We start from the raw sequence: 23130 nt of genomic DNA, 5'->3' as shown, positions 1-23130 counted from the left end.
CTTGTCGCCCAAGATGCGTATTAAACGATAAAAAACTAATTTAACTTCTACAAAGATGAGGTAGCTAAAGACTGTTTGTATGTTCTAGATCAAAGGAATAATAGATTTCCGTTGGTATTATGGATATGGATGGAGAAAAAGAAAAGACAAATTTAAAAATTTTTGAATGAGCTAAGAGCCAATAGAATGAACTAAAAAGTTCGTATCCGAACTTTGTACCGCGCATACATTAATAACTTACACTTACTTAGACGGGTTACGTAAAGTCATAGGATGTATGAAGAAAAGAAAAAATATAAATCCATACAGAAATCTATATTAAAATGAAAGGTAATCCGATTGGAATATATATGAAGTATTATATTAAAATGTATTTTACATAAGAGGAAACCCAATAGCAACAAAAAATTAAAACCCTAAAAAAAGGGTTTCTTTTTTAAACTATCTACCCATCCAGTTTTTAGATAGATGGGGTATTTCGCACGATAACTAGCTAAATAACTTACTTATGTGTCATGATCTCGACTTGTATATCGACTCATAATCGTCAATTTATAGGTATAGAATAAAAAAAACACAAATGTGCCAGGAACCAGATTTGAACTGGTGACACGAGGATTTTCAGTCCTCTGCTCTACCAGCTGAGCTATCCCGACCATTCCCTTTTCTGGTGCATCATCTCCCCATTTTACGAGATAACTTGGGTTTGTGTCAATTAGTCAATCAATTAAAAGGATGAAAAGTATTACAATATCACCCAGGGCAAGATCCGGTGAGTCCACCTATATTTTTGAGTCCCATGAGTCCACTTATGTATCACACGCTATACACAAGAATATCACGATTTTTTTAGTGTAACCTGTAAGTCCAGAAACAATATCACAGAATGTACGAAACAATATCACTAATCACACTAAACAATATCACGAAAAACACGCATTATAAACAGTAAAAAAGAAAGGGTGAGAATATTGAAAGTACACAACTCTCCGTCGACGGCAACAACCCATAACCCAATGCCACACCTTCACCACCGCCACCACCACCACCATTGACTTAGTACCACACCACCACCCTCCAACCCGTCTCACAACCACGACTACCACCCTTCATTAACACACCCACCATCCAACCCTAAATCCGCCACACACAATCCCTACCAAAGACCCCATATTTCGAGTTGGGTGTGGAGCAGCAGCAAGATGATGAGTCGTCGGAGATGATGCAGGCCGCCATGGATGGGCATATAGTGGTTGAATCGATGTTTGTTTGATTTTAAAGTTTAAAAAGAAAGATGGGAGAGAGATGGAGGAAGAGATTTAAGGACGTGGATAGGTAAGTGCACTATAGGGTAGCGAAGGCCAGAGATCTCGTCGGCATAGGGGTCGTCGATAAAGAAAGTACTGTGACTGACATTGAAGATGGTGAAAGGCGGAATTATGTTCACTGATGTGATATTGTATAGTATAACCCGTGATATTGTTTAGTACAACCAGTGATATTGTTTCGCTGGACCCACGAACTCAAAAAGATAGGGTGGACTCATATGATCCTAATTCTCTATCTCTCTCTCTCTCTCTCTCTCTATATATATATATATATATATATATATATATATATATATATATATATATATATATAGAGAGAGAGAGAGAGAGAGAGCGGGATCTCGTGAGTTTGGTTCTTACGGTGAGTTGTGAGTTTGGAAAATCTCAGCCATTGAATCTGAACAAATAGACCGCTGAGATTGCATCTAAATATCTAATAGTAATAAAAAAACAAATCTAACTCTCCTCTCCCAAAATTTTGCTCCCGTCATTTTCTCGCTCCTTTCATCTACCTTTTCCTGACCTCAAATTAAAATTTGCAACTGTTTTTTCTAAATTAAAACTTCAGCACTCCAATCCCTATACATCATCATCATCTTCCCAAACCCTAGAAAATCAATCGCAATTGTCAAACAATCAAAGTTGTATATCGTGTAAATCAGCATTCATCAATTCTATATGGAACAAATTCGAATCAGGTAGTTTCTTTATATCGATATAGATTTAACGATTTCATACAAGTTTTCAGTTATTTGCTTTTATTTTATAGTTAATTGTGAATTTATGAATTCAGCTAAAAAATTGAGGTGATTTGAAGTTAATTTCATATTTTTATGAATTAGATAGAAAAATTATTCATGTTCTTCGCTTTTTTTCTAAAATTGAGATTATCTGATTACATGAGAAATTGATTTGCTTGATTGTGAATTTCCTCTCTTATGAATGTGAAAAGTTACAGATGTTCTTCGCGGTTTTTAATTGTTTGGTTGCATTTAATTGTTATTATCTGATGCTGAACTTGAAGGTTGAGATTGTTTGATTACTTGATAGCGAGCTGCGTAATTGTGAATTTCCTCGCTTATGAATCATAGTAGTTATTTGTGTAATGATAGTGATGCTATAAATAATGGCTACCTGAATGTAGGATTGCCGATATAAAAAGACTGGTTCGGTTGCATTTGAGGCTGTGGGTGATTGCATTTTGTACGGATTGTATAAAGATAGATCGATAAAGGATGTTCAAATTCTTGAAAGGAGTAGTAGCAGGATCTGGTACTAGCGTCAAGGAGATGTGGGTTTAATTTGAGCGAGAATGATGCTACTTGTTATTGCAAACTTTCTTCAACTTTCTTTGTTTTTTCTATTTCAACTTCTCTGCTTTTTTGCAAAACTAAGATTCCATTGTTAATCTTTCCACTTTTCATTTGCTTTTAGTACTCAGGTATTTGATCTATGTACTTTGCACAATTTGTACAGCTTAATTGACATTTGTAGCATTAATACTATAAAGTTTACAATTTTCTATGAGATAAGTATTAATTTCCAAAATTTTGGGTGTGTATAAATGTATAATCTTGATCATTTATTTGGAATTTTAAAAATTGATTCTGGTATGTCCGACATGCATAAACAATTAGACGTTTTTATAACTGATTGTTGATGTTTGTGCCACTAAATTATTGGACGTTTTATAACTGGTGTTGTTATTAATGGAGATAAAACGAGATGAAGATAGATTTAAAGAAGGGAGGAAGGGTTGGTAATGAAGTAAAAGAATTAAAAGAAAAATGTTAGTGTGACTTGTATTATCTATTATAACAAGTTGTTTTTATTAAGGGATTGTCTAAAGAAGATGAGGTTAAAAGGTGGGTTTATTTTTTTATTATTAAAAGGTGGGACTATTCTTAGCAGATGGTCAAAAGGTGAGATTATTCCCGTCAATTTGCTAGAATTATACATGGTTTATAAAGAAAATATCTGCTGCTAGTACTTCTGTTTTAAAGAAAATATATGCTGCTAGTACTTGGGATGTCTCTGAAGCTGTTTATAATGAAGTAACAACATGTACAGGGAAAAAAGGTAAAAAATGAGAATTTTTTTATAAAAAAATAACAATAACACAATAATAATACCAGAATAATAGCACAATAACACTTGAGTAACAACACGTAAAGAAAAAAAAGGTAACAAAATGAGAATTTTTTTAAAAAATAACTATAATACTATAATAATAGCAGAATAACAGCAGAATAACATTGGAGTAACAACACGTAAAGAAAAAAAAGTTAACAAAATGAGAATTTTTTTAAAAAAAATAACAATAACACTACAATAATAGCAGAATCACAATAACACCAGAATAACAGCACAATAACATGTAGTAAAATCAGAGTTAAAACAGTAAAAAAAAAATCAAATGACACCGGAATAACATCACAATAACGCCAGAATAACAGCACAATAACATGCAGTAAAAAAAAGAGTAAAAAAATCAAAGTAGTAAAAAAAATCAAAGTAGTAAAAAAATCAAAGTGACACTAGATTAACATCACAATAACAGCAGAATAACAGTAGAATAACAACACAATAACACGTGGTAAAAAAAATCACAGTCGTAAAAAAAATCAAAGTGACAGCAGAATAACATCACAATAACAGTGGAATAACAATAACAGCACAATAACATGCGGTAAAAAAAAGAGGAAAAAAAATCAAAGTAAAAAAAAACACAATAACAGTAGAATAATAGCACAATAACACGTGGTAAAAAAAATCAAAGTCGTAAAAAAAATCAAAGTAACAGCAGAATAACAATAACAGCACAATAACATGTGGTAAAAAAAAAAAGAGAAAAAAAATCAAAGTCGTTAAAAAATCAAGTTAAAAAAAAAGCACAATAACAGCATAATAATACGAGGTAAAAAAAATAAGAGTGAAAAAAAATTCAAGCAAAAAAAAAAATTGGTACAAAAAGAAAAAGAAAAAAGGTAACATAATGAGAAAATTAGAGGAAAACATAAGAGGAAAAAAAATCAAAGTTGTAAAAAAAAAAGCATAATAACACGAGGTAAAAAAAAAAAAGAGAAAAAAATTAAAGTAAAAAAAGAAAAAGAGTAGCACTAGAAAAAAGAGAAAATAAAATAAATAACAATGCTTTTATATAACAACTAAGATTAATCTTGGTCACTCATCTCTAATTTAATCTAATGGTTCAGATTCCCCCAACTCACAACTCACCATAAGAGCAAAAATCACCAAATCCAATATATATATATATATATATATATATATATATATATATATATATATATATATATATATATATATATATACATATATATACATATATAGACTGTCAAAACTCGACTCGACCCGACCCGAAAACCCGACCCGACCCGACCCGTTTTCTTAGGGTTATAAACCCAGTTTTTTTTCGACCATGACCCGTTTGACCCGAACCCGAAATGACCCGTTATTTTAGGGTCGAGACCCGACCGAACGGGGCAGATTCGACCCGTTGGGTCAAGGGAAAATCATGAATTTTATTAAAAATATTATTATTTATATATTATATTTGAAAATATAGTTAAAAAATTATTTTTTTATTACTTAAAATTAAAAATTCAACTAAAAAGTCAATTTTATATAACTTTTATAATATTTAATAATAAAATAATTATTAAAAAAACTTTATTTTAATAATTATATCAATATAATTATTGTATATGATGAATATGACTAAAATAATAATTTTAAACATATTTTAATTTTTAAAAATATATTTTTTAAATTAAAAAAATCGTTTAAAAAAGGCGTTAAAAATTATTTCTTGACCCGTATTCTGACCCTAACCCGACCCGTGACCCGTATGACCCGACCCGTATCTGACCCGACCCGTATTTGACCCGACCCGTATTCTGACCCGACCCGTATGATCCGACCCGGGACCCGACCCGCCCGACCCGTTTGACAGGTCTATACATATATATATATGAGTAAATTAACAATTACTCCCTTTATAAACCACTTTTCTAAAATAACTCTCTTATGAAAACTTTTTAATAATTTACTCCCATAAAATGTTCTCAAGTCAAAAATTGCACCCAAATTGAGAATCCGATGAAATTTTTTTTTTATGACCGTTTTACCCTTATGTTCATATCTTCTTCCCCATCAATTTTATTGCTTCCCTATCAAATTCCCAATTCCCCTTGCTCCCTTGCTACTTCGTTGGATTGACAACCCACCCCCAAAAAATTCAATTTAAAAATCATTCACCATTTACATCCCTCATTATCACCATCCATTTACCATCATCTCCATTATCAAAGCTTCAACCGCCATTTTCGTTCTCAAACTCGTTCAACATTAATTTCACCATACACAACCTCCCTGGCTCCGTTTCGCGAACCCAGATCCACCACCACCACCGTGCTCATAATTCACTCCACCTGAGAGCAGCAACTCGTCTCCGTCGCACTATCCAACCTTCATCACCAATTCAACCATCAATCAGTCGAGGTGCTAATAAATTTCATTGTCCAACCGAGCAGCATTCTGCAACAAAATAAAGGGATCAATAACCAGTTGTTAATAAAAAACCACAGAAATACTGAAGGAAACCAACATTCAAAATCAATCTCAATTAACTAAATTCGATATCATCTTCTCAATAGTAGTAACCCTTTCCAACTACTCCCTCCTATCCACTCTTTTCTTCCCTATTTCCTAAAACGGATTATTCAGGTTTTCTTCCCCTTTCCTTTTTGAGAAAGTTTTTATTAATATTATACGCTTACCTCTCTCCACTCATCAAACCCCACCATATCCTTTACTAATATTTAATTCTAATTATTCCTACCTCTCTCCAATAACCAAACCCCACCCATCTCCTTTATTAATATTTAATCCTAATTATTCATACCTCTCTCCAATTACCAAACTCCACTCATATTTTTATCAATATTATACTCTCCACCCTTAATCTCCGTGTCCACTTCAAAGAGGAACAAAAGAGTGGATAGGAGGGAGTAATAATCAGTAACCACTAATTTAAATCCTGCGACTAAACTACTTAACTGATCTACTAATAGTAAGTACAGATCAACAGACTGATATAATAAATGACCCGTGCAATCCGAACAATTATAACAATTACCTTCATGATGATTCCATAGACATCATTAGAAACCAGAGGAGCCTTCAATCCAGACTGACCCGTGCACGCATAAAATCAAATTTCGCCCTTGAATATGCAACACTGACTGACCGCTTGGATTTGATTTCCCCAAATTTCCTTATCAAGGCACTTATACATCCCGATTGGTTTTGATTTTCCCAAATTCATAATTACCATATCTCAATTCAATTTTTTTTTTTTGGTTAGGTAACATTTTTCTATTTTCTGGGTTTTTTTCTTTCTGGGTTTACTTGTGAAGCAGACGATGGGAAGGAGGGGCAAGGCGGCTAAGGTCTGACAAAGCGGCGCACCAGTGGTTTGAAGGTGGTGGTGTTGTGGTGATGGTTGGGGGGGTGGTTGAAGTATAAGGGAGAGGGAAGAACCAATAAAAACATAGGTAAGGGCATTTTCGTCCAAAAAATAGACTTAAAATCAGAAAATTCAAAAATTGACGAAATCTTTCACCGGACTGTCTATTTGGGTGCAATTTTTGACCTGAGAACATTTTATGGGAGTAAATTATTAAAAAGTTTTCATAAGGGAGTTATTTTAGAAAAGTGGTTTATAAAAGGGAGTAATTGTTAATTTACTCTCTCTCTCTCTCTCTCTCTCTCTCTCTCTATATATATATATATATATATATATATATATATATATATATATATATATATATATATATATATATATATATATATATATATATATAGGAATGGGATCATGTGAGTATTACTTATATATTTGAGGATTGAGGATTAATACTATGATAGGTATTTAGGGTGGAAACAAGCAAGGGCAAATTTGTAATTTAACGCATGCCTATATAAACTGCTTTTCCCAGCCAAAATCGTTATTTCCTCCTTTTTCTTCTTCTCCCTCTAACTTCTCTCTCTATTGTAGCTTGTTCTTCCATTGTTGAGCTGGAAAACCCTAGAATTTAGGCGTGATCTCGGTTTTTCCTCCTCATTCTTCACAATTATCATATTATTCCAATTAGTTCGTGTGCTCAGGTACGTAATTGGCGTTTTTCGTCCCTAAGTTTCGAATTCGTTGTCATCTTACTCTGTTTGTTCTTCTTTCGTTTATATAATTTGAATTTCATCTTGCTTTAGTTGTTATTTTCAATTTAATTTTGTGTTTCCTAAAATTCGGTACGTTTTTGTTTTATTTCCAGGTTTTGCTGCTTATTCTTCACAATTATCATATTATTCCAATTACTTCGTTTGCTCAAGTACGTAATTGGCGTTTTTCGTCCCTATGTTTCGAATTCGTTGTCCTCTTACTCTATTTGTTCTTCTTTCGTTTCTATGCTTTGAATTTCATCTTGCTTAATTTGTTATTTTCAATTTAATTTTGTGTTTCCTAAAATTCGGTACGTTTTTGTTTGATTTCCAGGTTTTCCTGCTCAAATCTCTGCGTATTCAATCATCATTGCGATGTCTGGTATGTTATTCTTCTTAATTTCAGCTTTATTCTCTCTTTATTTTGTAGTTTCAGCTTTCAATCACATGTTCTTTATACTTTTGGTAAATATTCTCTATTACTAGTCATCTTTATTTCTGTTCGTATAATTTTTGTACCTATAAATATTTTCTGTTCATTTACGTTCTTATTTTGTACCTTACAGCAAGTGTGTTTTTGTTTTGCTCAATATGTGATATTGTTTTCTACAACGGGTGATATTGTTTATGTTGATATGTACCATTGTATATTCACCTTTGTGATATTGTTTTTCAACTTCATGTGTGGTATTGTTCCAGAATACGTGATATTATTTTCCTGGATATATGATATTGTTCAGCCACTTGTGTGATATTGTTCCTGCAACATTCCTTTGTGATATTGTTTTCTAACTTCATGTGTGATATTTTTCCCAAATAACGTGATATTGTTTTCCAGGATATGTGATATTGTTCAGCCACTTGTGTGATATTGATTTCGTCCATATCTTTAAGACTTTTTCTTGTTATTTTACATTGTACTTTTCTTGCCAGATCCTACAAGTAATGTAACTTCTTCTTCCTGTAATGATATTCATGTCTCTGCCATTATCTCTAAAGATAGTAATGATATTATTGAGTCTTCAATTACTTCTACTGTTCTCATTGAACCACCTGATGCATCTAGCTCTACTCCACATGTTGAACAACATTCTGTTCCTTCTCGTGTGCATCAACTACTTTTGGACTCCACACCTGGTGGTAGTGAATTGTGGACAAGGAATGTTGCAGCTGAGTTTAAACCTCATATTGGCCAGTTGTTTGGGACGTTGGAAGAAGCTATTAGTTTTTATGATGTGTATGTAGAAGCATGTGGTTTTGAACCTAGGAAGTCTTCCCAAAAAAAGGTCTGTTTCTGGTGATGTGAAGTATAAATTTGTTGTTTGCAACTGTGAAGGTTTTAGAGACCGTAAGAGGAAGGCTACTGTTTTAGATAGTGGAAAGGAGCAAGCAACGCCCAAGCCATTTGATATTAGGAACACTAAATTAACTAGGATTGGTTGTACTGCTATGATTGAGTTTCGCTATAGTGGGGATGGTTATGTTGTTTTTCAGTTTCGTGAGTGGCATAATCACCGTCTTTGTTCACTTAGAAATCAACAATTTCAAAAAAAACACAGGCACCTCCATCTTTACCATAAAAAGACAATTATTGATCATTCAAGGGTTAATCAAGGCCCAACAAGGGCATTTAGAAATGTCAAGGAATATGTAGATGGCTATGAGAATGTTGGAGCTCAACTGGTTGATTTTAAGAATTTTGGAAGGGATATCAAATGTTTCATAGGAGACCGGGATGCTCAACTGTTTGTTAACTATTTTGAGGATAAACGTGATACCACTGAAGGTTTTTACTTTGCTTATGAGGTGGATTCTGGGAAATGTTTGGTTCGTGCGTTTTGGTGTGATGCAGAGTCTCGTAGAAACTATGCTTTGTTTGGTGATTACATCACTTATGATCCAACTTACAGTACGAATAAGTATTGTATGCTTTTTACTCCTTTTACTGGCGTAGACCACCACAAAAGGTCAATTACTTTTGCTTCTGCCTTGCTATTTCATGAGGATGAAGATTCGTTCAAGTGGGTCTTTGAAAAGTTCCTTGATGCTATGGGACAGCGAGAGCCACACTGTATAATAACCGATCGGTGTCTTTGGAATAAAGTGGGTTTGCGTCTTTGTCATCAAACATGCTAGGCGCAGATATTGCATGTGGCATATCATGCAAAAGCTTACCGATAAGGTTGGGCCTGCAATATCGAAAGAGACTGATTTTGTCAGCCGTTTGAATGCTATTGTTTGGGATGCTGAGTTAGAACCTTTTGAATTTGAAGAAAAGTGGTGTCAGTTGGTCAATGAGCATAATCTTGAAGGTAATTCCTGGTTGTCAACCATGTTTAGAAAAAGGAGAAAATGGATCCCAGCTTATTTTTGTGATGTTCCTATGGGCTGTCTATTACGAACAACTCAACGTTCTGAGAGTCAGAATAATTTTTTCAAGCGTTTTGAAAATGTACATGGTACACTTGTTGAATTCTTGATGCGGTTTCAAAGCGCCATTGATGTACAACGCCATACTAAAAAACAACTTGATAGAGACGATGATTGTACTCTTCCACAATTAGCAACTTCTTTTAAGTTGGAAGATCATGCTTCCAAGGTTTATACAAATTCTGCTTTCGCAGATTTTCAAGTAGAAGCTTCTGCTTTTATTTGTTCCCTTAGTGTTGGTGGCTTCACACCACCTGCAAACGGTATAGAGTTAATTGGTATTGCTGATGCCAGAACGCAGAAGACCTACCAAGTTGTCTACAATTCTCTAACCAATGACGCTGAATGTTCTTGTAAGTTGTTCAACAGGAAGGGTATTATTTGTAGACACATTATCTGGGTTTACTCTGGAAAACAAGTACACACTTTGCCCGATAAATACATTCTTATGAGGTGGACCAAGAATGCACACAAGATCCCTCTTTATGGTCCACATGGTGAGTTAATTGAGGATTTTGATGCCACTGATTTAAGAAAGATGGAAATGTGCAAGTTATGGTCAGAGTTCTACGCGACCATCAGTGTGCTCAAGAATGTGTCTATGAAGGACATCACTGATCTTGTTGACAAACTTAAACAATTTAGGGTGAAACTCAATCCGCAATCAGAGTCAATGACCAAAGAGCAGGAGTTGGAGATGCTTCTTGGGTGTAGTTCCTCAACTGAGGTGAGGATTCTACCACCTCGTCAGGCAAAGAACAAGGGTAGCGGGAAGAGAATGATCTCCAAAAAGCAACAATGCATAGCTAAAGCGGAGAAGCCTAAAAGGCTTTGCCGTAATTGCAAACAAATGGCTCACCATGATAAACGTAACTGTCCTAATGCTTTTGTACCTGATGCCGACGATAAGGTATGTTCACCATGAAAAGTCTATGTATGAAACTTTTTATATATGCTGTATGGTCACGAGTCAGAAACAATATCACATGTTATTTTAAATAATATCACATCTGTTGTGAAATAAAGAGGGGAGAATTGGTAGAGAGAAAGTAAGGCAGACAAAACTATATTCTTATTCCATTATAAGGGGTATATATACACATGCAATGGGTAGAGTTTCCATAAGATGATATATTCTATAATCCTATAAGATATGGACATCCATATTATAATAATATTCATAACACTCCCCCTTGGATGTCCATCATTGAAGAACATGTCTCGTTAAAAACCTTACTAGAAAAACCCGATGGGAAAAACGCTAGAAAGGAAAAGAGTACATAATAATCTTCAAACACGCATAATAATAGCTGCCTCGTTAAAACCTTTCCATGGAAAACCCAGTGGGACAAAACCATGGATAAGGAAAAAGAGTACAGCGCGTGTCTACTCCCCCTGATGATTACATAACTTGATATAACTTGAAATGATTCATGCTTTGATGTAACTTCTCCATCGTTGAATTAAACTATAATTCATCGTAATTGATAAACTTGACATCTTCAATTAATAGAAATTCTTGTTAACTTCAATATCATATTTCCTCGGATATCATAATTTGGATATGGTCATTTCAGAATAACTCTTGGGTCTTCATTTCAATTAATACTTCCGCAATAGTGATATAGCTTCTCCTCAATAAACGACATAACATTATATGTCTAAAACAATTTGTCATCTCAATCAATCATGATGACATGACTAAACTATAGCGTAATAATGCGCTTATAGTGCTACCTCGTTAAAAACCTTGTTAGGAAAAACCCATTGGGACAAAAAAAACCTAGTCGAAGGGAAAAAGAGTGTAGCTTTCATTCCTGAATTCATTGTCTTCAAGAGAATCAATCCGATCATTATTGAATAATTCATCCAATATGTTTGAGCGATTTTCTTTGCTAAACCATATATGTATGGATTGACATTTTCCATTGTAGATTTTCACTACATTATTCTAATCGTTATGATACTTCTGGACCATAAACTAATTTCACATGCTTAGCAAAAAACTCATTCAATATCTCAAACTTCAGGTTGAGACAATAACTTTTCAAATAAACTCTATAGGAGTTTTGATGTTCCATTTTGGAATTAATCACGATATCTTTCAATCGTATAGTAGAGGTTTATGTATCATGAGTTTTCAATAACTCAATTGATCAACCATTAAAAATTGATGATCATTTATAAGAGGCTCCTACAGGGAGCTATCTTCATAGGAGTAAAATATATTTCTCCTTTCCATCATTATCCATTCAAAATTATATATTATGAAACATGTGCATGCATATGATATGAAATTAAGTTCTAAGTGACATATGCTAACAAATATGCAATAATAATAAATTAAATATTAAAACTAATATGCAATGATAAACTTACTCTCTATATGCACATGATAATGACTCGATAATGCAAACTATACAGTTTCCTTTCCAATATTCATAATTTCGATTGACTTCATGTCAATGGATGGATTTCAGGTCCATGAGCTCATTCATAATCATTGATTATGTGTCGACAATAAAATTGGACTTATTTATAAGATCCCCATTATCTAGTCCATTATATTCCGCGCGCAAATGCATATCGGTTCCTTAAATATATCGATATATAATTTCAACATCTCGTGATATTGTCAGTACTGAATCAGTGATATCTGAATATATTTGGTACCATTTCTTTTCTATATAGGCCATCTATTATCATTCAGATATCTATGCCACTTCTGGGACATCCAACTTTATTTACTCCATAGGAGTACCAACTGCCAAACTTGTCATTTTCTTATTACTAGAAATATGTGAACCGATATGACTCTCACACTATATTTCACGTGTGCTTTATTGTTCAATTTGGCAAGAATGTAATTTTTTATTACATATTTTTCTATGACTAATGTATAGCTCGCTATACCACATATAGGGCTAAACTGTCTATAATTAAACCATAGATTTTAATGTAACATATCACATTTTGATAAGGTGATAAAAGTGGTATCATAATACATCTTCATAACCAAATGAATACCATCATTTCTAATTCCATGAACCTCTACTTGATGTATTTCATATTGAAAACAAACCACTGAACTTCAGGTTCAGTTGGGGATAATTTACTTGTTTGTTTTTACCAGCTTTTCCTTATCATTCTCCCCCTAAGGTGGTAAAAACCATAACCACCTTAGACCTTAATTTCTCATATCACCGATAAGAATTTATATGGGCATTTTTGTACATTAACAAAATCTTTTGGGGAGTAACATATAATGCAGTTGGATTTTAAGTGTGCTAAATCACAATGCCCAATTTGGAGACTAACGATTCCATATAATAATCAAACTGTGATCTCCAATATTAAATATACTCAGTCTTCGTGTAATGTCTTGCCTTTAATAAATTTACACGAGAGAGTTACAGCACTTATATTTTCCTTAGGATAAACTTCAGGTTTATCAAAACGGGTGTATGTAATAAGAACCCGGATGGCCTGAACTGTCACATCTTAGTCATTTCATGTCAACTTTCTCAGTTATGGCAATCTTTCATGAGAATAGAATGTGTGTCAATCACTTATCACATACCACATTTTAGTTGACTATATTTCTCATGCTAATCTTAAGTTAGCAATATATGTATCATATAAACTCAATTTAAGATTTGTCTATCCGGTTAGCCAAATGATGTGACATAGACACAACAAGTGTCTCATATATGTAGGCAAGACTCATCAATGTTCCTTTAGGGACATTACTATATTACTCTTTGAGTAATTTCATATATTATTATATGAGAAGATCAATAATTATAGTTTCATAAATATATATAATGGAGATTAATAATTACCAAAATATGAATCTACGTTAAACCATAAAAAAAAACATTTGTGAGTAACTATTGTTCAACCAAGCCAGCAATTATAATTCATACCATCATAGGAAAAATCTTCTTGTCATTACTATAAATTAATATTAATAAATTCAAGAGGAATAATCTACTTGTCATTACTATAAATCAATATTGATAAATTTAAGATAGGCTATGCATACATACTTTACTGACAAAGTACATGAACAAAATACCACAATTTTCTCTATGTACTGACATACTATGGTGTATTCTATCAAATTTACTTACTTGCTAGTTGCTACTGTCAAACTCTAACACAATTAAATGTTTAAAAGCGGTATATTACTGTATTATAATGTACAAGAACATATGGCTACATAAAATATACTATATGTTAAAGTTGAAGTTATCAAATTGCACCTAACCTATGGCCGCATAGTCACGTTGCTTTAGGGTCTTTGTTTGGCATGTACACCAAAATTACGAAAAACATGATGATTTAAATTATACGCAAAGGGTTTGGAGTCCGTATGTGTCCAATTATAAACAGATTATCACGAAATAATATCAGAGAATTTAAATTTCATATGGACATACGGATACACTGATATTTAAACGTAATAATTTTTATCAAAGATAATTTTAATAAACAATCACATAGAGATAGCATACCACATTACCACATAGATATAACATACATAGAGTATTGAGCTGATAGAACCTCAATAGAGTATAATAGTAATTCAAGTAGACCGTACCAGTCGAGATAGTAACAGTTTGAATGCTTACTAATGTTAGAATTCGAGACTCTATGTCATAATTTGTATCAACATTTACTTTAGGCCATATTTTTAATATCTGTAAATATTATGAACTTGGATCATAAATCAGATATGTAAATACTATGAATTTCGAGTCATAGTTTCATTATTTGCAAACACTGTGAACTCCAAGCCATAGTGTGAATGTCAAAATTTCAACCCATAAATAATTTTTCCTTTCTCATATCAAACTCTTGCATATACGAGTTTCATATTCTCACATGACTTTTCATGAGATATTTTCATTTCTTTCAATGAACTAATTTGGCTCAATAAGGCCACATCATTAGACTCAATTAAGGCCGCAACATTATGCTTATCATAACGCCATATTCTCGATCTATACTACGATTTGAGTCTTTATGAGATGTCACATTCACTTCAAAGAAAGAATCAAATTTCATATCTCATTATATTATTCAACTTCAGGTGAACAAGAATTAATTCGCAAATAAATTTGCCTTTCATAAAAACCGCTTTAAACTAAACAACGGTTCATATACTCGACTTCTGGCCACTAGCATTTACACGTGGATTTCTGACCACTTTTACTTATACAATATGAATATATTGTATTGAAGAGACGGTGTTAAATTATTACACACCTTCAAAACTTTGAACTTCTGGCCAAAGTTATTAGTAATATGGACATATCTCCTCATCTTTGTAAAATAAATCTGTTGGAACTTCAGGTCCAAAGTTATATATGTCCTTTCTCAACGAGAATGTAATAACGATTAATAAAACCAATACGTAATTAAAAATAAATATTTTTTTTGATGATAATTAACGTCTGAAAACTTAATTATTTTAATTTGAGAGTGAGTTAATAGTTAATACAAGTAGTTTTCATCGTATAAATGCAAGAACGTAGACATACCTGGTCCGATCTTGAGACTTGAGAACACGATTGAGATTTAAACAAACCTCAAGTGGAACACAATGTGATTAATACATGCTCCACTAGTTCTTCTTTCAATACCATTGAATTATTTCAAAAACCAGCATATCAATGAAATACAACCCAACATTCAGATATTGGCGACAGACCCACTTAATTAGGGTAGTAATTAGATTTGATATGAACCTTTAGATTATCATTATCAGATCTTAATAATATATGAAGTATAAACAAATTATTAAGATTACTAGTTTCGTTTTGCTCAGTTGGTTAAGACTCGTGCTGATAACGTGTTGTGAAATAAAGAGGGGAGAATTGGTAGAGAGAAAGTAAGGCAGACAAAACTATATTCTTATTCCATTATAAGGGGTATATATACACATGCAATGGGTAGAGTTTCCATAAGATGATATATTCTATAATCCTATAAGATATGGACATCCATATTATAATAATATTCATAACAACATCTTATATTAAATAGTATCACTATTTGACGATAACAGAATGTGATATTATTTGAGGATAACAGAATGTGTCAACACATCTGTCTCAACTTTCTTTTATATTTTCCTGGTAATTTTAGAAACAATATCACACCTTATTAGAAATAATATCACACTTTATACTACACAGTATCACTGTTTGAGGATAACAGAATGTGATATTGTTTGTAATTGTTCCGAGATAGAAATAATATCACACTTCATTTGAAATAATATCACTCCCTATATAAAATAATATCACTGTTTCACCTTTTTTGTATTTTTCAGGGCAGTTCAGATGAGGATGATGCTGATGATGGTTGATCGGTCGAAGGAGTTTTTGTTGATGGCGCTCATTAATTATAGCAGCGGCAAATATACGACATACTTTATGACTAGTATATTAATATACACCACAACCTTCATTAAAGTATAGATTATACTTTATTTTATATAGAAAATACTCGTACTCGGAGAATATTTGATTATTTTATTTGTCTCAGTTGTCTTGTTTTTGTATTTTGTGATACTGAGAAACAATATCACACCTTATATTTATATATTTCACATCTTACTCTAAACAGTATCACTACATCAGAACTACTTTATATGCCTCTTGCTTTAAGATTTTCACATCTTGTGTTTTGTATGTTGTCAAAATACAACAGTTCGAGTTTATATTTAAACAATATCACAAACATCAAATCCAAATATGGCAGTTCATAATATGCTTCTGCAGTTTTCTAACACAATATCAACCTGTGTACACAACAATATCACAACATTCTAAAAGCAATATCAACGTAAGACTTAAAATTTCATATTCATAGTGTAATATTGTTTAGTAATCTGTGTGATATTGTTTAACAAACTGTGTGATACTCAGAAGCAATATCAACTTGTTTACACAACAATATCACAACATTCTAAAAACAATATCAACGTGAGATTTAAAAATCCATATCCATAGTGATATTTTTAAGTAACCAGTGTGGTATTGTTTAGCAAACTGTGTGATATTGAGAAGCAATATCACAGCAATTATTACACAATATCACACCAAACGTGAAATAATATCACACTTTAGCAAGAGTTATATGAGATCCAAAATAGCCATCACTACTTTACCATTATAAAAAGTTACCATTAAATTCCTTCTTGTACTACCATTACATACCATTTAGTTTAATTACAACTTTGTTCTAACAAATATAGTAGTCCTAATTCCTTCCTCTACCTCTACCGCAGTTCTTAGAATTTGCAACGGTCTTAATCCTACCACGTTTGTATGTTATTGCGGGCTCGTTCCTACGATCTTCACCATCTTTTCCGGAATCAGCTCCTCTGTAAAGTAAATCAATACTAATAGTCAGTTATTATTTCTGGACACCTCTGTACTAATTACTTTCTACCTTTTTGTATATAAAATTGTAAATGCTTTGGTTTTTACCTTTTCTTAGGAGATTGCCGAAGAATTGGCAATTCTGTGTTAATAATCGGTTTCTTAGTACAATCCTCCTTTGCTGTTTCCGGAACATCTTCTTTATTTGTCTCCTCCACAACAACATCAGCGTTCTCTTTTGTTTGACCTTCTGCCATTGGTACTTCCTCTTTCTGCTTCCCTTTCACCTTTTCGTTGTTCTTTCTCTTTTGCTTCAATGTCTTCCAGATTTCGTCCTTCCCATCTGAAAATTCTTTTACTTTTTCGATCAAAGGTGTTCTGTTCTCATTTATGTCAGCTAAAAGCAATGCTGCTGCCATTTCTAGCCAGTAGTATCGCCTATACACTTTTTGGTCCAGGTCGGCTTCAAACATTACACCCTCATATCGAATCATGTGCATCATTAAGAAGTTTCCAGACTCAGTATTGTTCATCTCTGTCTTTTGCCAAGGGAAGTTGATGTTGACAACATCAAACGTTATTATATCATCTGCTCTGTCCACGTTCTTCTTTGCTAAGTAGTCACTCATGTGCTCCGCCTACAATATTAAGCTTAACCATTAGTGATAATTTTACAAACATTGAAATTCATTATTTCAATGTTGATATACGAAAATAATTTAAAGAACTACAATTAATCATACCACCAAATCCGCAACTTTGTGTATTTGTGTTTGCTCCCAGTCGGCGTACTCTGTGTTGTCCAGCACTTCCACTGTTTCGCTTTTGAAATTTATACAAATACAGAAATTATGTTCTTTCCATACCATTGGAATAAAAACCAGATCTGCTTGCAGGTTACAGGGAACTGTGTTTCTTCTAATGAATTCGTCCCATTCTTCGAACATCTTTTCTTTAATCAATTCCCTGTCTCCAGTTCCTTCGGTTTTTATTTCCTGTTTTGAATATATATGTTAAAAGTCCTATTTTTGTTTTAAAGAGTTATTATATTTAATCAAACTAAATGGACAGCTTACCATGTGTCAAATCCCAAAAAACATTAAACTTGTTTTACATTTTTCTGTGTGCTCAATCTGGTTCAGAATTAGGGACCAACATTCAATCACATTGCTACTGACGTGCTCATTTGGAAGCAATGACAATATATCATTTCTGACAAGATATTGATCATTACTGAATTTGGCAACCACCTCATTGCTCCAAACATTAACACAAACCAAATTAAATTAATGCAAACAATATCACACTTCTCTAAAAACAATATCACACCCCTTAAGAAATAGTATCACAAAAAATAGCAGTTCTGACAAAAAATAAAAGTACCACCAAATTAAAATAGTGCAAACAATATCACACTACTCTAAAAACAATATCACACTCTTTAAGAAATAGTATCACAGAAACATACTCTAATGGGAAACTGTGGTCGTCCAATAGGCAGTAGTCAAGCACTTGTTTCCTCATGGTCAACATCTTTGCACACAGTGATTTGTTAGCCTTCATAAACCTTGAGACGACCTCCACCTTAGAATCTGCCAATCCACAGTTGTACGTGCTCCCAAGGCCATCGATTTCCCCTCCCTCGCTTCCCACCACATGCGAACCATCTTCTACCACAACTACAAAAATATTTTTTTTTTTTATTTGAATATGTAATGATTATATATAATAAAAATAAGTCAGTGTTGAAGAAAATAATCTGTTTTTTTTTATACAGGAGTTTGAACATTCTTTTTCCCACCTTTCTCTCTCTTTTTTTTGCTTGCTGCTTTCCTTTTTGCTAGTAATTTAGGTAACAGTGTCCCTTTAATTGCATTAAGGTTTGTAACCTTCCTCAGGACCTCACTCCTACATTTATTTAAATCACTCAACACAAGCGTCGCTGCAATCTCCCTCCTATACAACTGCCTCTTCTTTTCATCATTCAGTTCACATTTAAGATCCTCACCCACAAAAAACATCATGTGGAACATCATGAATAATCCACAATCCAAGTTCAACTCTTTTGTTTGCCAATCAAAGGCCACATTTGTCAGCACATAGTCCTGTACTTTCGTCCCACTTTCATAACCTTTACTGTTGAGGTAGTGCCCGTAAACAGCCCCCTGTTTATGTTTATAATAAATAACTATCAAATTTCAATCTTAGCTAACAAAAGCATTATATCCTTAGTTCTTATTTTTAAATATAGTACTTACAGTTAAATGAGCAAGGTGTACATGCTCCTCGTCCTCGAAATCATCATATTCTCGATTGTCCAAGTAGAACATTTTTCTCCTCTTTGAGTCAATACAGACGCAAATTTAGTGGTCTTGATATAGCAAAGGTATGAACACCTATAGAAATATTATATAGAAAATAACAACTGTCATTCACAGACCATAGCATACAATATCACAAGTAATGAGTGACAATATCACAGAATATATAATACAATACCACAACTAAAATAGTTACCTGATTTAAGAAACAATATCAATACTTACTTCTGATAATATCACATAATTAACTTAACAGTATCAGAACTAAAAGTACTTTTAAATTCTTACCATATCTGAATTCAAATTCAGTGGCTGTTTATACTGATTTGACCACATATCCCATGTCCTCCATACGTCTTCCTTAAGTCTTGTCAGTTCATCAACATCTTCTTCATCTACAAGTAAGATTTTCTCCATAGCACCCTGTTTGTTTATAAGAGAATTGATTAGTCGTATTGACACATTTTTACAAAATGTAATTTAAAACACAAGGAACACATGAAGTTTATATTTTCCATACCGAGTGGGCAAGGCCATAGAAAATCCTTGTCGGTCTGTTGCTGTCTTTCTGCGCCATTTGGAACTGATTGAGCAATATTGCCCATGCCTCAATAACCACTGCTTCTATTTTAGTGTCAGGCAACAAAGACTCAATATCGCTCTTTGGTATGGAATGGTAAATACCAAAGTCACAGACAATCTCTCTGTACCATTTTCCAAAAAAATTAGCATATTACTTTTTAATTATTATTATGTAGTAGATTAATTAATGTCTTACATTGAAAAAATAAACTTACGTTTTCTTAATCGCATGATCTGTAAGGAAGCAATAATCCATGACTTCTTTCCGATGCTTAAAGACAGTTTCAAATAAATTGTCTTGTCTGAACATGGAATCTGAGACAAGTTGAGCATCCTTGTCTGGTAAACCACAGTCCATAGTACACCCCAAATTATGAGGTACTATATCTGCTGATTTAGGTATTTTGTTCATGTTGTCTGCGTGCAACAAATAGTCATTGATGCTCCTTGTTCCTGCTGTTTCCAGCTGAACATTTGGAACACCCTCCTTCATATGAGTCCCCACACTTTTATCATCATTATTCTCCCCATCATTTTTTCCACTGCCTTCTTTGCCTGAGTTTTTAGTATTCAGCTCCTCACCATTTGGTACATTGTTAACAGTTTTCTCAACATCTTCTCCAATTCCCTTCTCAACATTTGTTAAGTTCTCAACATTTGCTGTCTCCTCATCCCTTTTTCCAGCCTCCTCATTTATTTCCTCAACCTCTTTTTCAATGCTCTTATTTGGTTTATCTGTGTTAACCTCCTCAACAGTGTTGGTCCCTCCTAAACCAACATTGATTACACCTTCATCAAGCTGTGTCAACACATTTGTCTCCTCATTTATTTTTTCACACTCTTTTTCAACAGCTTCTTGATTAAGTGTATCACGATTCAATTCTTCATTGAATTCCCTTGCAACAGCACTTCCTACCCCTACACCAATATTGGATATTACATCATTCAATTTTGAATTCATGTCATTATCCAGCCCATCATCTTGGTCTTCATCATCACCACTGTCCAAGTTAGTAACATCATTAATATCATCATCTTGTTGTTTGTCATCACATGCCAAGTCATCATCACTGTTCTGAAGATCTTTATCTGTACATCCATCATATTTTTTATTCAACTCCTTGTATTGCACTTTCAACATTTCAGTCCAAACATCAAATGATGGTAGTCCTTGTTTTGCTTTTTTCAATTCATATGACCTCGCTATCAACATGTCCATCAAGTTATGATATCCAACATCTTTCATGAAAGGCAGCGTTTGAGTCTCTGTTGTACTGTTTTCAGGATTCTCAACCTCTTCTTCAGCAGCAGCATGTTCTTTAGGATTAACATCTTCCGCACCATCTACCTTCGCACCAGATTGTGTAGATGTAGTTGCTTCACCCATTGAACTTTTTGCTTTCATAGTGATCAGTTTTCTCATGTTATGTACATACCTACCTATGAACAATTCATTGTCCCTCTTCATACGTAGATAAATTTCATGAGCACGCTGCCAAATTACAAAATAAATATATTAAACACTAAGATAGACTCTTTGATAATAAGAAGATATGAAACAATAATAAGGTTATTCAATATCAATATCATAACAATATCACAGCCTACTAAAAATAATATCACAATAGTGCAAAAACAATATCATAACAATTTTTAAATCAATATCACAACAATCTGTTATTCAATATCATTTGTTTTTATAAACTATATCACAATTATCAATTAATAATATCACAATATCATACAATATATCAAACAATATCATATCTAAAATAATTATCAGATAGCAAATGATTTTATTCAATATCAATATCATAATAATATCACAGCATACTCAAAACAATATCACACTAGTTCAAAAACAATATCAGAACAATCTTTTAATATCATAGCTAAAATAATTATCAGGTAGCAAATGATTTCATTAGTGCTTACATCCATTGCCCTTGCTCTGATTTGTTCATCAGTTTCAAAACCACTAGGCAACTTCACCATCATATACCCCTCTTTTGTTTCCACTTCAGCTTCATGATCAGACGCCTGAGTCAAGAATATCTCTGGAGTCTTGAAGAATATGGTGTTTTTTTAGGGACTTCTTGTTCTTCGACGGATGGGGTATCTGAATCTTTGATATTGGAGCAATCCCCAAAGATCCTGTTTTTTTCTCATCATCCACTCTCTTTGACAATTTTTTATCGTCCCAATGTTGGATGAGTGGTAAAGTGTGTTCCAAAATATCGCCCTTGAAATCAAACCTATGCATATATGCTAGCATAAGAACTATTACGCATCCACTGACAGTTGACTTTGCCCCTTCTTTGAACACCCTAACACTTCTAACCATTTCCTCAAATACGTATTCACACCAATCAAATTGGCTTATCCTTGTCACATGGTCAACAGCCTTTACCAGTTTCAAGTCCAGAGATTTATTTGAAGACGGTGCTAGGAAAATAGACATGCTGTAAATTATAAACATTCTTTTAAATTCATCTCCAGCATCATTACATTCCATCAGTATTTCATGAACATCCTTGACCATAATTGGAGTCGAAGTACTCTCCAATCCAAACTTTGCCCTCCATGCATTTTTCAGCTTTGTGTCTGTCACAACAGTTTGGATTGGAGAGTACTTCGACTCCAATTATGGTCAAGGATGTTCATGAAATACTAATTTTGCACTTCGAACAATGTCGAACCCTAATTTTCGCAATCGCACAATATTCAACCATAATTTAGTAGATTTAAAGAGGAAAATATGTAATTTCAATTGTAACAGAAAAACATTCAATTAACAACTACGAAGTTGTACAATTATATGAAAATTATTGGAAATTA

At 33.2% G+C, this 23130-nt stretch overlaps 3 protein-coding genes and 1 non-coding gene across 4 annotated transcripts; 2 read left to right on the top strand and 2 right to left on the bottom strand.

Annotated features, from left to right (window-relative positions):
- Positions 1-583: 583 nt before the first annotated feature.
- TRNAF-GAA (transfer RNA phenylalanine (anticodon GAA)) lies at positions 584-656 on the bottom strand. The gene has a single exon. It is a non-coding gene; the product is annotated as a tRNA-Phe (tRNA).
- A 6611-nt stretch (positions 657-7267) lies between these two features.
- LOC141640150 (protein FAR1-RELATED SEQUENCE 5-like) lies at positions 7268-9701 on the top strand. Its single transcript, XM_074449040.1, has 4 exons — positions 7268-7274; positions 7900-7947; positions 8499-8819; positions 8902-9701. Exons 1-4 carry the CDS (start codon positions 7268-7270, stop codon positions 9699-9701), a joined length of 1176 nt encoding a protein of 391 aa, XP_074305141.1.
- A 25-nt stretch (positions 9702-9726) lies between these two features.
- Positions 9727-16371, top strand: LOC141640148 (protein FAR1-RELATED SEQUENCE 5-like). Its single transcript, XM_074449038.1, has 2 exons — positions 9727-10905; positions 16336-16371. Exons 1-2 carry the CDS (start codon positions 9727-9729, stop codon positions 16369-16371), a joined length of 1215 nt encoding a protein of 404 aa, XP_074305139.1.
- A 2804-nt stretch (positions 16372-19175) lies between these two features.
- Positions 19176-22834, bottom strand: LOC141640147 (uncharacterized). Its single transcript, XM_074449037.1, has 7 exons — positions 22580-22834; positions 22228-22356; positions 20508-21784; positions 20231-20414; positions 19999-20133; positions 19648-19785; positions 19176-19554 (listed from the first exon to the last, which is right to left on the bottom strand). The coding sequence occupies exons 1-6, from the start codon at positions 22832-22834 to the stop codon at positions 19753-19755; spliced, it is 2013 nt and encodes a 670-aa protein (XP_074305138.1). The 3' UTR covers positions 19176-19554; positions 19648-19752.
- Between the last annotated feature and the right edge of the window lie 296 nt (positions 22835-23130).

This window comes from Silene latifolia, unplaced genomic scaffold (genome assembly GCF_048544455.1).
Source record: "Silene latifolia isolate original U9 population unplaced genomic scaffold, ASM4854445v1 scaffold_73, whole genome shotgun sequence".
In the NCBI taxonomy this organism is placed as follows: Eukaryota; Viridiplantae; Streptophyta; class Magnoliopsida; order Caryophyllales; family Caryophyllaceae; genus Silene; species Silene latifolia.
The sequence above is the reverse complement of the archived record's forward strand: the minus strand, read 5'-3'. Positions and strand labels throughout refer to the sequence as shown.

Coding starts and splice junctions, on each gene's coding strand:
- LOC141640148 (XM_074449038.1), top strand. CDS start 9,727: ATGCAAAAGCTTACCGATAAGGTTGGGCCTGCAATATCGAAAGAGACT. Junction 10,906..16,335: donor TACCTGATGCCGACGATAAG/GTATGTTCACCA, acceptor TGTATTTTTCAG/GGCAGTTCAGATGAGGATGA.
- LOC141640147 (XM_074449037.1), bottom strand. CDS start 22,834: ATGGTCAAGGATGTTCATGAAATACTGATGGAATGTAATGATGCTGGA. Junction 20,134..20,230: donor TCTATGGCCTTGCCCACTCG/GTATGGAAAATA, acceptor ATAAACAAACAG/GGTGCTATGGAGAAAATCTT. Junction 19,786..19,998: donor TGAATTTGAATTCAGATATG/GTAAGAATTTAA, acceptor ATATTTCTATAG/GTGTTCATACCTTTGCTATA.
- LOC141640150 (XM_074449040.1), top strand. Junction 7,948..8,498: donor AATCATCATTGCGATGTCTG/GTATGTTATTCT, acceptor TTTTCTTGCCAG/ATCCTACAAGTAATGTAACT. Junction 8,820..8,901: donor TGTGTATGTAGAAGCATGTG/GTTTTGAACCTA, acceptor GCAACTGTGAAG/GTTTTAGAGACCGTAAGAGG.